This window comes from Lepidothrix coronata, unplaced genomic scaffold (genome assembly GCF_001604755.1).
Source record: "Lepidothrix coronata isolate B3197 unplaced genomic scaffold, Lepidothrix_coronata-1.0 Scaffold99, whole genome shotgun sequence".
Taxonomy (NCBI): domain Eukaryota; kingdom Metazoa; phylum Chordata; class Aves; order Passeriformes; family Pipridae; genus Lepidothrix; species Lepidothrix coronata.
The window spans coordinates 3,464,529-3,474,634 of record NW_016690279.1 but is presented as its reverse complement, the minus strand read 5'-3'; the positions used below and the strand labels follow the sequence as shown (position 1 = coordinate 3,474,634).

The 10,106-nt window shown below is 62.8% G+C and overlaps 1 protein-coding gene across 8 annotated transcripts; it reads right to left on the bottom strand.

The window, feature by feature from the left end:
• Positions 1 to 218: 218 nt before the first annotated feature.
• On the bottom strand, positions 219 to 9,482 carry ZNF335 (zinc finger protein 335). 8 transcript variants are annotated; one of them, XM_017822684.1, is made up of 28 exons: positions 9,476 to 9,482; positions 8,910 to 9,141; positions 8,306 to 8,579; positions 7,884 to 7,961; positions 7,338 to 7,667; positions 7,059 to 7,193; positions 6,825 to 6,983; positions 6,458 to 6,716; positions 6,187 to 6,364; positions 5,993 to 6,105; positions 5,782 to 5,800; positions 5,463 to 5,579; positions 5,302 to 5,378; positions 5,050 to 5,210; positions 4,703 to 4,932; positions 4,519 to 4,627; positions 4,344 to 4,438; positions 3,939 to 4,219; positions 3,695 to 3,833; positions 3,235 to 3,624; positions 3,006 to 3,148; positions 2,546 to 2,679; positions 2,248 to 2,351; positions 2,077 to 2,154; positions 1,800 to 1,883; positions 1,566 to 1,631; positions 1,312 to 1,393; positions 219 to 969 (listed from the first exon to the last, which is right to left on the bottom strand). In XM_017822684.1, exons 2-28 carry the CDS (start codon positions 9,108 to 9,110, stop codon positions 854 to 856), a joined length of 4,152 nt encoding a protein of 1,383 aa, XP_017678173.1. In that variant the 5' UTR covers positions 9,111 to 9,141; positions 9,476 to 9,482; the 3' UTR covers positions 219 to 853. The 8 variants fall into 8 exon arrangements, with proteins under 8 accessions (XP_017678173.1, XP_017678172.1, XP_017678169.1 ...); XM_017822683.1 differs by having other exon boundaries at positions 219 to 972; positions 2,248 to 2,348; XM_017822679.1 differs by having other exon boundaries at positions 854 to 972.
• Between the last annotated feature and the right edge of the window lie 624 nt (positions 9,483 to 10,106).

The following is a 10,106-nucleotide window of genomic DNA, read 5'->3' as shown; positions in this document are numbered from 1 at the left end:
CCACCGCTGTCCCAGCTGCCCAGCTCACTTCCCAGGAGTCAAGGTCACTCAGGCAGGAGGCAGCTGATAGCCCAGAGTGTCTGCCAGCAGCGACAGGCCCAGTGCAGCCCTGGGCTCTGGGACCTCTGTGCTGCAGCCCTGGGGGATGTGCTGGGGAGACTGGGCTGTCCCGTCTCCCCTGGCTGGAGCCCAGACCCCCAGGCAGGCACACACCCAGGTCTCCATCCCTTTTTATTCATAAGCGTAGTCAAAGCTTGAGAATGTCACAGCTGAACCCCTCCCACAACCACCGACGACCAACACCAGAGTCCATCCCCTCTTCAGAAGAAAAATAGAGCATCTTCCACCTCTGCCTCCTCCTCCTCCTTAGGTTTCTCCAGTCCAGAGCCCTGTTGCTGCCTGCCTGCAGGCTGGAGATGCCATGGGAGGGTCAGCTGCTGGCACAGTGGGACCACAGGCCCCATGGCTGTGGGGAGCACGTGGCTGTGGCTGCACACACCTCGCCTCTCACATCACACCACACAGCTGTGCTCGGCTCCACGGCTCCCCCAGGACCCTCGTGTGCTGGGCAGACACCAATCTGTGGCTGCACACACAGACAATTCAGGAGAAGGGGTTTCAAATCATCAAGTGCAACAGGCAAAGAGACCGTCCACACACGGGCTGCCCCTGCAGCTGCTGAGCAGTCTCTGGGGGGATGCACAGGACCCCACTGGCACGGGGCCGAGCGGCAGCGTGTCCATGTCTGTGCCGCTCCGGCTCGGGCGCGTCCCTGACACAATAAGGCAACTGCTGGCTGGGGCTGCTGCCGGCGTGGCCGCCTGCCCAGCGCGGTGCTCAGCCCTGCCCGGTGCTACTCTGCCAGCGTGATCACGTCGTAGTGGATGCCCGGCTGCAGCTGATGGATCTGCTCGGCCGCCGCCTCAGCGCTGAAGACGCCCTGGGCCTGGGCCATCGCTGCATCTGCCACTGCTGCAGGGAAAGGGCGGTCAGCACCACCTTGCAGGGTCCCCCCCTCCTGCTCCCAGGGAAGGGACACACAGTGACCTCGCTCCTGTAGGGCTCATGCTCTGGGGACCAGGGAGCCCAGCTCTGGTTAACTCTGTTCTGGAACTGACAGGCTGGGATCAGCAAAGATCCACCCTTGGACACCATGGTTGGCAGCAAAACAGCAATCCAGGCTCGCCTTCCCAGTCCTCCTGCCCAGGGCCACTGCACAGCTCCCTGCCAGCCCCAACCACTGCTGCTGGCAGGACTGGCACTCCAAGGCCTGGGAGGACTGGCCCCTTCAGCCCAGGGCCCTGCTCCTACCTGAGACAGCCGAGTGTGCCGCTGCTTCCAGCTGTGCCTGGGTGACGAGCTGCTGCTCAGGTGACACGGGCATGTACTGGATCTGCACAGGGGAGAACAGGGAAGGCCTGAGGGAAGGGGCTCTTCTGGAGCTGCTCTCACCACAGTCGCTGCATTGAGATACTAGTCCATGAGCACCGTTTCACATCGCCCCCTCCAGGCAGGCTCAGGGATCACCTCACAGCAGCCCCTCCAGCTCCTGCCTGGCCTCTTACCTGCGACTCCGGGAGGAACTGGCTGCCCTGCTCATACTGGATGTGGGTGATCTGACCATCCTGTACCTGGGGACAAGCAGTGAGGCTGCATTAGGGCTGTGACTGTCCAGGCCCCCAACAAAGCTGTGACCTGAACTGAGTAAGTTGGAGGGGGCCCAAGGGGGCTCAGCCCCACACATGGCACCCTATGAGCCCCACCCACCACGTGAAGGGAGTGGACAGCCTGAAGCTCACCTGGATGTGATGTCCCTCTGGGACAACAACATACTCCTGGGGAAGCAAGTGTGGGACGCCTTCCTGGGCAATAATGTATTGAACCTGCAAACACAGGAATTCAGACCCAGGAAAGATCAACACTGCCCACCCCCCATCACCACAGGGCTGGATCTGTCTCCCGTGTCTGTTTTCACCACCCCAGTGGCTCCAGCTCTCCCTACTGACCCCTGCTGTCCCGACTGCCACCAGCTCTCCCAGCTACCACTGGGCAGAGTCCCCCGTTGTGTCCCCTCACCTGGTTGTCAGCGGTCACTAAGTGCTGTACTGTCTGCCCGTCTGCAGTCGTGATCTCCTGGATGTAGGCTGCCTCCTCCTGCAAGGTCAGTAAGTGCCCCATGTGGTCAGGGGGGCTGGGCCTGGCTGCAGTCCCCTGAGAGGGAGGTTGAGGCCGAGGGGTCCGACTCACCTGGCTGGTGACGCTCTGCTCCTGTGTGACAAGGATGTGCTCCTGCCCCAGGGCCTGCTGCAGCCTCTCAGGAGCCAGCACGGCCTGGCCGGCCTGCAGAGCTGCTGCAATGCAGAGAGAGCTGCTGGGGACACCAGTGGGGACACTGCCAGGGCTGCCCATGGCTCCACTCCCCAGAGGCCGCTCATGGCCCTGACCCAACTCAGCCCTGCCTGGCCCACGGGCTGGGTGAATCCTGCACAGGGTTCTGGCTGCAGGACACCTGCAGGTTAGTCCTGGTCACAGGGACACGTCTTACTGTGCAGGGTGGCCAGGGTGTCCTCGTCACTGTTCAGGATGATGGTCTGCTGGGCAGCAGCAGGCCCTGGCCTCTTCCCCTCAGAGCTGTGCAAACGCTGCGTGTGGAACTTGAGGTGCCCATTACGGTTGAACCTACGGGAGGAGCAGAGCAAGGCGGAGTTTGCCACAGGACCCCATGCTCTCTGAGAGACACAGGCCACAGGCACATCCTACAGCATGGCCCATCCCAGTTCCTAGCACGTTCCCATCAATGCCCAGGTACTGAACCTCCCCATGCAGAGCTTCCTTGGGGATGAAGCTGAGTCCACCTGCAGCAGGAACTGTTCCAAGGCTAACAGGGGCTGCTGCTGGGGAAGGGCTGGAGCAGTGAGCTCTGCCAAGATCCTGTCTCTCCTCTTGAACCTTGCAGAGCTCTGTGGGATCTCCCAAGGCAGGAACAGCCCTGCTCCATCACTCACCTCTGCCCACAGACGTGGCACGCGAAGGGCTTCTCGTTGGTGTGGGTCAGCATGTGCCTGCGCAGGTCCTTCTTGTTCTTGGAGGCAAAGCTGCAGTGGGGGCACTTGTGTGGCCGGAGACTGGCGTGCTGGACCATGTGGCTCTGGGACAGGAGGACAAGAGTCAGGATAGAAATGCCGTTTTCCCAAACCCCTTGTTCCCAGGGCTGCTCTGTGCCAGGGAACCTACCCGGACCTCCGGCCAGAGCGTGGCAGTGAAGTTACAGTCGGGACACTTGAAGGTGCTGGGCCCAATGTGGGCTCTCTTGTGACTCTCCATCTCCGCTCTCCCTGTGAACATGGCTGTGCAAATCTTGCATGAAAACTTTTTGGCTGTGGAAATCTTGCATGAGAGCTTCTTGCCTGTGGAAATTTTGCACGAGAGCTTCTTGGGCATGCCTTGGAGTACAGGCCACTTGACCTTTGGGGATGAGACTTCCTGCCCCTCGGAGGCTGGGGATAAAGACGAGTCCTTCTGGAGCTGCCTGGTGACACACTGCACCAGGGGCCACTTGACGCCGGCGGGCTGAGCCTCCTGGCCCTCCACAGGCGAGGGAACTGCAGCATCCCTGCTGAGGGGCTGCGGGAGAAACACCAGTCACACCTGCTCACACTGCTGCCCAGGACGGGGAGCAGGCTCAGCTCCTTACCTCCACAGTCTGGAACTGGCTCCCTGGGACACTGGATGACATGATGTAATGATTGTTATGGTCCTTCAGAGCCTCCGTCATCACAGTCCCGCTCACCACAACTGCGTGGGAGGTCTCCACAGGGCTCTCCTCCTCACTGCTGGAGGACAGAGTCAGAGAGGCCCTGCCTCCTCCTCACCACTTAAAGCCTCCTCACTGGAGAGCAGAAGTGCCTCCACCTCCCCGCTCCTCCCTTACAGCTGACCTGTACAGCGTGCCAGGGGTCTGGATCTCCTCACTGATGGGTGCAATGATGCTGTACTCTGCTGTCCCGCCAAAGGGGATGGTGATCTGCTGCAGCTCCGAGCCACCCAGGCTTGCCTCCCTGTAAGCCTCCTGCACCAGTGTCTGCCCAGGCTCTGCCATGTGCAGCATCACCAATTTCTGCTGCTGCTCCTTTGAGTCCACCTCTGCCTCCTCCTCCTGTGCCTGTGGCTCACAGGGGCCTGGCGTCTCTCCTGGGTCATCTGGCTTCACCACCGCCACCTGTGTGAGACAGCGGCTCAGCCGAGGGGAGCCAGGCTCTGCAAGACACCCCTGCAGAGGAACAGGGTTGGGAAGCCTCCCTTCGCCATCCCTCAGCAGGTCTGGCCTCCTCAGCCCTGCTCACCTGCAGTGAGCCTGTGGCCAGCTCTCGCTGGGTGCTCATGTTCAGCAGCAGATCCAGGGCTGTCTGTGTGGCCAGCTCTGCTGATCCAGCCACATCTGGGGGGTGGATGGAGAGAGTCAGGTAGGTGCTTGCCCACCTCCTCCCCATTCCAACCCCTTCCTGGGAGCTCACTGACCTTGTTCGTAGATGATGGTGGCCCCTTCCAGGGAACTCTGTGAGAGGACAGGGGGTTCTGCTCCTGTGACGGCCTGGACCGTGTGGCAGGTGAGGGGGCCAAGAGGCGCCTGCATGAGAGAGGGAGCTGACAGCATGGCAGGCAGCGAGCACCGGGAGGAGCCGGGGCCGGGCACGGCACTCACTTGTGGGCTGGCCTCTGGCTCAGCTGGTGCCTGCACCTGGCTGTGCTGCTGTTTCAGCTCCTCGATCTGCTGCAGGGTGAAGAAGGGGCGGCGGCGGCAGGGCGGCTCCTCGGGGTGCCGCTGTGCCCACTCCTCGAAGGAGTCGGTGTGGCGGCACTGCACGTGCAGGCGCAGGTTCTTCTTGTGCTTGGTGGTGAAGTGACAGAACTCGCAAGCGAACGGCTTCCCTCCTGCAGGGCCCAGGAGGGGGAATCAGGCACAGGGTTCCCAAGGGATGGCAGGGAGAGCAGGCAGGCTCTGACCTTCTCCAGGAGAAGGGGGGGTGCAGGACACTGGGCTCCTCTCACCTGTGTGCTTGACCGCCATGTGCGAGACCAGGAAGTCCTCCCGGAAGGTGGAATACTTGCAGATGCTGCACTTGTAGGGCTTGTCATTCATGTGTGACAGCTGGTGGTTCAGAAGGACCTTCTTATCCTCACAGACATAGTCACAGAACTCACACTTGAACCTGGCAGGATAAAGCTGCCCGTCACAGGGGCTGAGGGGGAGCGGGACACGGGCTCTGCCAGGGCACGCCGTGGGCTGTGCCGGGCTCCCACCTGCGGTTGGCGATGGCCTGGATGTGTGTCAACAGGTGCATCTTGAAGGTGTAGCGCTTCTTAAAGGACTTCCCACACTGTGGCGGAACAAAGCAGAGCAGTGTTCACCTCCTGCCAGCCCCACCCACTGCCAGACCCTCCCCAGGCTGTGTCTCCCTCACCTTGTCACACATGTGAGGCTTCTCTGTGCTGTGTGTCTTCATGTGCTGCGTAAGCCTCTTCTGCATGGGGTAGACACGGTTGCAGACGGGGCATGGGAAGGAGTTCAGCTTTGGTGGCTGGATGGAGAGCATGAAGATGAGCTCACCTAGACAGGCTCATCAGTTTCCTTACCCTCTCCCCCACTGCAGGACCTGGGCTTCCTCAAGAGATCCACAAACAATGCCCTCAACAAGGCACCGAGAATTTGTGGAAGACCCAGATGTGCCTCTTCCCATATAACAGTGCTGAGAAACAAGCCAACAGGGTACTCAAACTCACCGGATCAGCTCTCTTCTTCCTAAAAAAAGAAAGAAGAAAAGCCCCGTGTGTGAGCTACACCCCAAGTCTGAGCCGCCTTGTATCCAGACACCAAAACTCTCCTATTTGGAAAGGGCCAGAGGTCAGGGGAAGGGGCGGCCCACAGCTGCCCTCTCAGGGCAGGAGGAACAGTGTCAGTGCCATTCAGTCCCCAGGACTCTGATTCCCTCACCTGTCCCGGCTGTGCACCGTGGAGTGCCGGATGACATCCTTCTTGTACACGCTGGTGTAATTGCACTCCTCACACTTGTAGGGCTTGCTGCCCACATGGTTGAACATGTGCTCCTGTGGGAAGAAGAGCAGGGCCGTGAGACCTGGGGCTGCCAGGCACCCTTGTGGATTTCGAGCAGGGCAGATGGAGCTCACCTTGAGGGAGGACCAGCGCCGGGAGCGGTAGCTGCACTGCAGACACTTGAAGAGCTGTGGGTCGTTGGCCTCGTGTGAGTTGACGTGGAAGCGCAGATCGTCGTGTGTGAGGAACCGTGAGCCACAGATCCGGCACAGGTATGGCCGCATCAGGGGCTTGGGGGACTTGTAGTAGTACCTGCAGAAACAGGAGCGGGACTCAGAGCTGCGGTGGCCAACGGGCTGGACCAGCCCTGGGCAGAGGCCAGAGGGCCCAGCACACCCCCCTCACCTGCGCCCCATGTACTTGCGGTATTTCTTGCCCAGGAAGCGGCGGGAGGGCCGCCCGCGCCGCCGAGGGACGGCGTCTGCCTCCTCAGCACCCGTGTTGGAGGAAGGGTCCTTGTTCTCAGAGTCGGACTGGCTGATGCTTGGCTCGGCCAGGCTCTCACCGGTCCCATTCTCCAGGCCAGAGGAACTGGCTGCCTCCGAGTTCTGCAGCTCACAGCTCAGTGTGCCTTGGGACGTCACCAGGGGCTCCACCTCCCCTCCTGCTCCACAGAGCACAGCACGGCTCCGTCACACCCCCCGCTGTTGGCTCCGGGAGCTTGTGCACCCCTCCCTGCTCCAGCACTGCTGTTGCCTCCCTCCTCCCTCACCTTCTGGCACATCCTGAGGCATGTTCTCCAGGCGAGGGAGCTTGCGAGGTCTCCCTGGGCGTCGGCGCGGCCTCTCCTCGCTGGACGTGGGGACAGCGCGGCCGTACTTGGGCTGTCGCCCCCGCGGCTCATCCTCAGCTGGGTTGTAGTCACTGTCCTCTGCAGGCAAGTGCCCCAAAATGTCAGACCAAGAAGAGACTAAGCTACTTAAGATGTGGGGAGAGCAAGTCCTACCTTCAGGGTCATCAATAGCACCAGCATCCATGATATCATCATCTTCTTCTTCTGGGGCCTCCTCCTCCTCCTCTGTCTTTGGAGCAGCTCCCCCTTTTCGTGGTCTCCCTTTTTTCAAAGCCAGAGCTGAACCCACTGTCACAGAGAACAGGGAGAAAGCTCTTTTACCAGACTGTGTGCCAGAACAGACCCTTATGCTCCAACTCCTTCCTTGTTTCTTCCCTAGAGAGTGGAGCCTGTCTGCAGCGAGGTAAATTTCCCTCAGCCCTTGGTACTCACCTGGCTGGAAGTGACGTTCTTTCATGTGGTTAATCAGAGTTTTCTTGGAGACACTCTTGTACTGACACATCTTGCACTTGAATTGCTGCACCACCACCACCTCCATCATCTCCTCCAGGGTCTCCATGTCTGGCTGGTCCAGCTCCTCCCCACCATCCATCTCTTGAGCCGGCTCTGCCTTTATGGCAAGCTCCACCACTTTCAACTGTTTGGATGGGCCTGAAGGGCCGGGCTGCTCAAGGCACGTGGAGGTAGGTCCATCAGCAACAGCTTCTATCACCAAACTATTGGCCAGAGCAGATGTGGCCACCTGGGACACCATGGGAGCACCTGAAACACCAAAACCCACTCAGCCCTGGGGCAGACCCTCACTTGCATCTAGGGCTGCACCCGCACCGGGGGCACAGGGCTGAACACGAGCTCAGGGATGGCTCCTGACAGGACTGTGGAACAGGTGCCATGGCGGATCCAGCTGGGATCCCCCCTCCAGTGGCACAGGCTCACAGACAGAGCCACCCACATGGACAGCCCAGGTTGCTCCCTCACCATCATCAGGGCCTTGCAGAATGAGGTACTGGGTGGTCTCTGCCCCTCCATCCTCCGCACTGGTCACAGCGATGCAGCCTGGCAGGGAGAGCAGAGAGGTGACTGCCAGACCCCAGGGCCACTGGGGCTCTCCCAGCTCAGACACAAGCAGGAAGGTGTGAGAAGGGTCTGGCTCCCTGAATGGAGCCTGTCTGGGCTGAAGGAGCAGCTGTCCAGCAGCACGAGCTCCTTGTCAAACCCTCCAGCTACCGCTTCTACTGCAGAGAAAACCCTGCTGACCTCTTAGACTCGATGATCTTAAGATGTTTTTTCCAACCCTAATGATTCCATGTCCATATTTCCCCCCACCTCCCGAGTTCTGGCACAGCAGCAGCTCCCTCCCAGCCCCCCAGGGTTATCTCCAGGTGGGAGCACACACTCACTCTGGATGATGTCTGGCCCGATCGTGGACTCAATGATTTTGTCAATGGCAGAGCCCAGGTCTGAGGAAGTGGATGCAGTGGAGTCTGACACGACTGTGGCTCCATCAGTGACCATACTGGAGTGGACCAGGACTTGTGGGGACTCTGACACCATGATGGACTGGCTCACAGTGGAGACACTGGAGACCAAGGTGGATTGGGCGATGGAGGATGAGTCTGGCAGGTAAACCCGGGGAACGACATCTGTGCTGGAGCTACTCTCTGAGACCTCTTCCTGGCAGAAGAAAAATAGTCCAGCTCAGCTCAGCTCAGCTGAGACACCTTTGCCAGACCAAACCCCTGGGGCAGCCAACATATGCAAATGACCCGGTGTATCACTGCAGAACTGCCAGGAAAGGCACCAGAGCAAATCCTTTGGTACCGACAAAGACCTGGACTTCCAAGGCTGTCCTTGCTACCAAGGGGAGTCCCGCTGCTCAGACCGGCAAGTACACACGAGATCAGAGGTGTAACAGAGCCTGCCGAGGCCGCAGAGCTCAGTCTGCCAGAAACGCCCAGAGAAACCCCCAGGAACCAGAACCACGGCCGCCCCCCCGGCGCCTACCAAGGAGACCCCGCTGCTGTCAGAGCTCTGCCCCACGCCGGAGTCATCGGCGCGGGAGAGGCACCTGGGCCCCGCGGCGGCGTCGGTGCTGTCCGCCGACACGGCGTCCGAGCTCCCGACGCCCAGCCCGCTCTCGGTGGGCTCCTCCTGCGCCTCCTGCGGGGCCGCGTCGCTGCTGCTCTCCACCGCATTCTCCTCCATGCCCGCCCTGCCGGGGCCCGCTACGCTCGACCTGCGGGAGGACCGCCGCCGTCAGGGCCGCCGCCGCCGCCCGCTCTCCGCCGGCTCCAGCCCCCGCGGGGGTCCCGGATGAGCGGCCGCGGGGCCCCGGAGCGGCCGCCGGCCCATCGCGGGGGGTCCCGGCGCCGCCCGGTGCCCCGGTCCCGTCATGCCCCGCGGCCCCGCCGGGCCCTCGGCCGCCATCTTTGCCGCGGGGTCCCCCCCGCCGCCTCCGCGCGCGCGCACACGGCGGGGCGGCCCCGGTGCCGCCGGGGCGGGGGAGCTGCCGCCGCGCCGGGAAGAGGGGGTCCCGCCACCGCCGCCCGCCCGCCGGCCCGCGCCCTCACCCGGCCTGCCACGGCCCCGCCGCGCCCCCGCCGGAGCCGGCACCACGGCGGCCGCCATGGCCCCCCGCCCTCGCGCCGCGCAGCGATACGGCCGCGCGGATCCCTTGGGCCGGGACTACTTACCGGCGCCCGGCTCCCGCCCCGCTCGCGGCGCTCGCCGCCGCCTGGGCGCGCTCCTCGCCCCGGCCGCCGCCGCCGTCGCCTCCCGGCGGCGAACGGCGCCGCCCACGGGAGCAGGGAGGCCCCGGCGCCCCGCCGGGAACTACTTTTCCCGCGGAGGGCTCTCGGCGGCGCTGCGTCTGTGCGTCATGGCGTCAGGAAGCGGCGCCCGGGCCCTGAGCGTCGGCGTCGCGCCGGGTTGCGTTGGTCACGTGATGGAGAGGCGGAAGTGGCGGTGGCGGGGCCGGGTCTGGGGCTCGGTCCGCCCGCTCCGCTCCCGCCCGGCCCGGGCCCCCGGTAGGAGCTCTGCGGTACCGGCCGGCCCCGCCATAGCCTGCACCCCGAGTGGGCCGTGCAGCCCTGCCGCTCTGGTTCCCGTCCCGTAGCCCGCGGTGGGCTCTTGAGACCGGCGCACCTCATGGGCGGGCGCCGCCCATCCCCGGGGCGACCCTGGCCCGGGACCTCGCCGTGT

Coding starts and splice junctions, on each gene's coding strand:
- ZNF335 (XM_017822679.1), bottom strand. CDS start 9,110: ATGGAGGAGAATGCGGTGGAGAGCAGCAGCGACGCGGCCCCGCAGGAG. Junction 2,155..2,247: donor AGCAGAGCGTCACCAGCCAG/GTGAGTCGGACC, acceptor CTGACCTTGCAG/GAGGAGGCAGCCTACATCCA. Junction 1,884..2,076: donor TAGTGACCGCTGACAACCAG/GTGAGGGGACAC, acceptor CTGTGTTTGCAG/GTTCAATACATTATTGCCCA.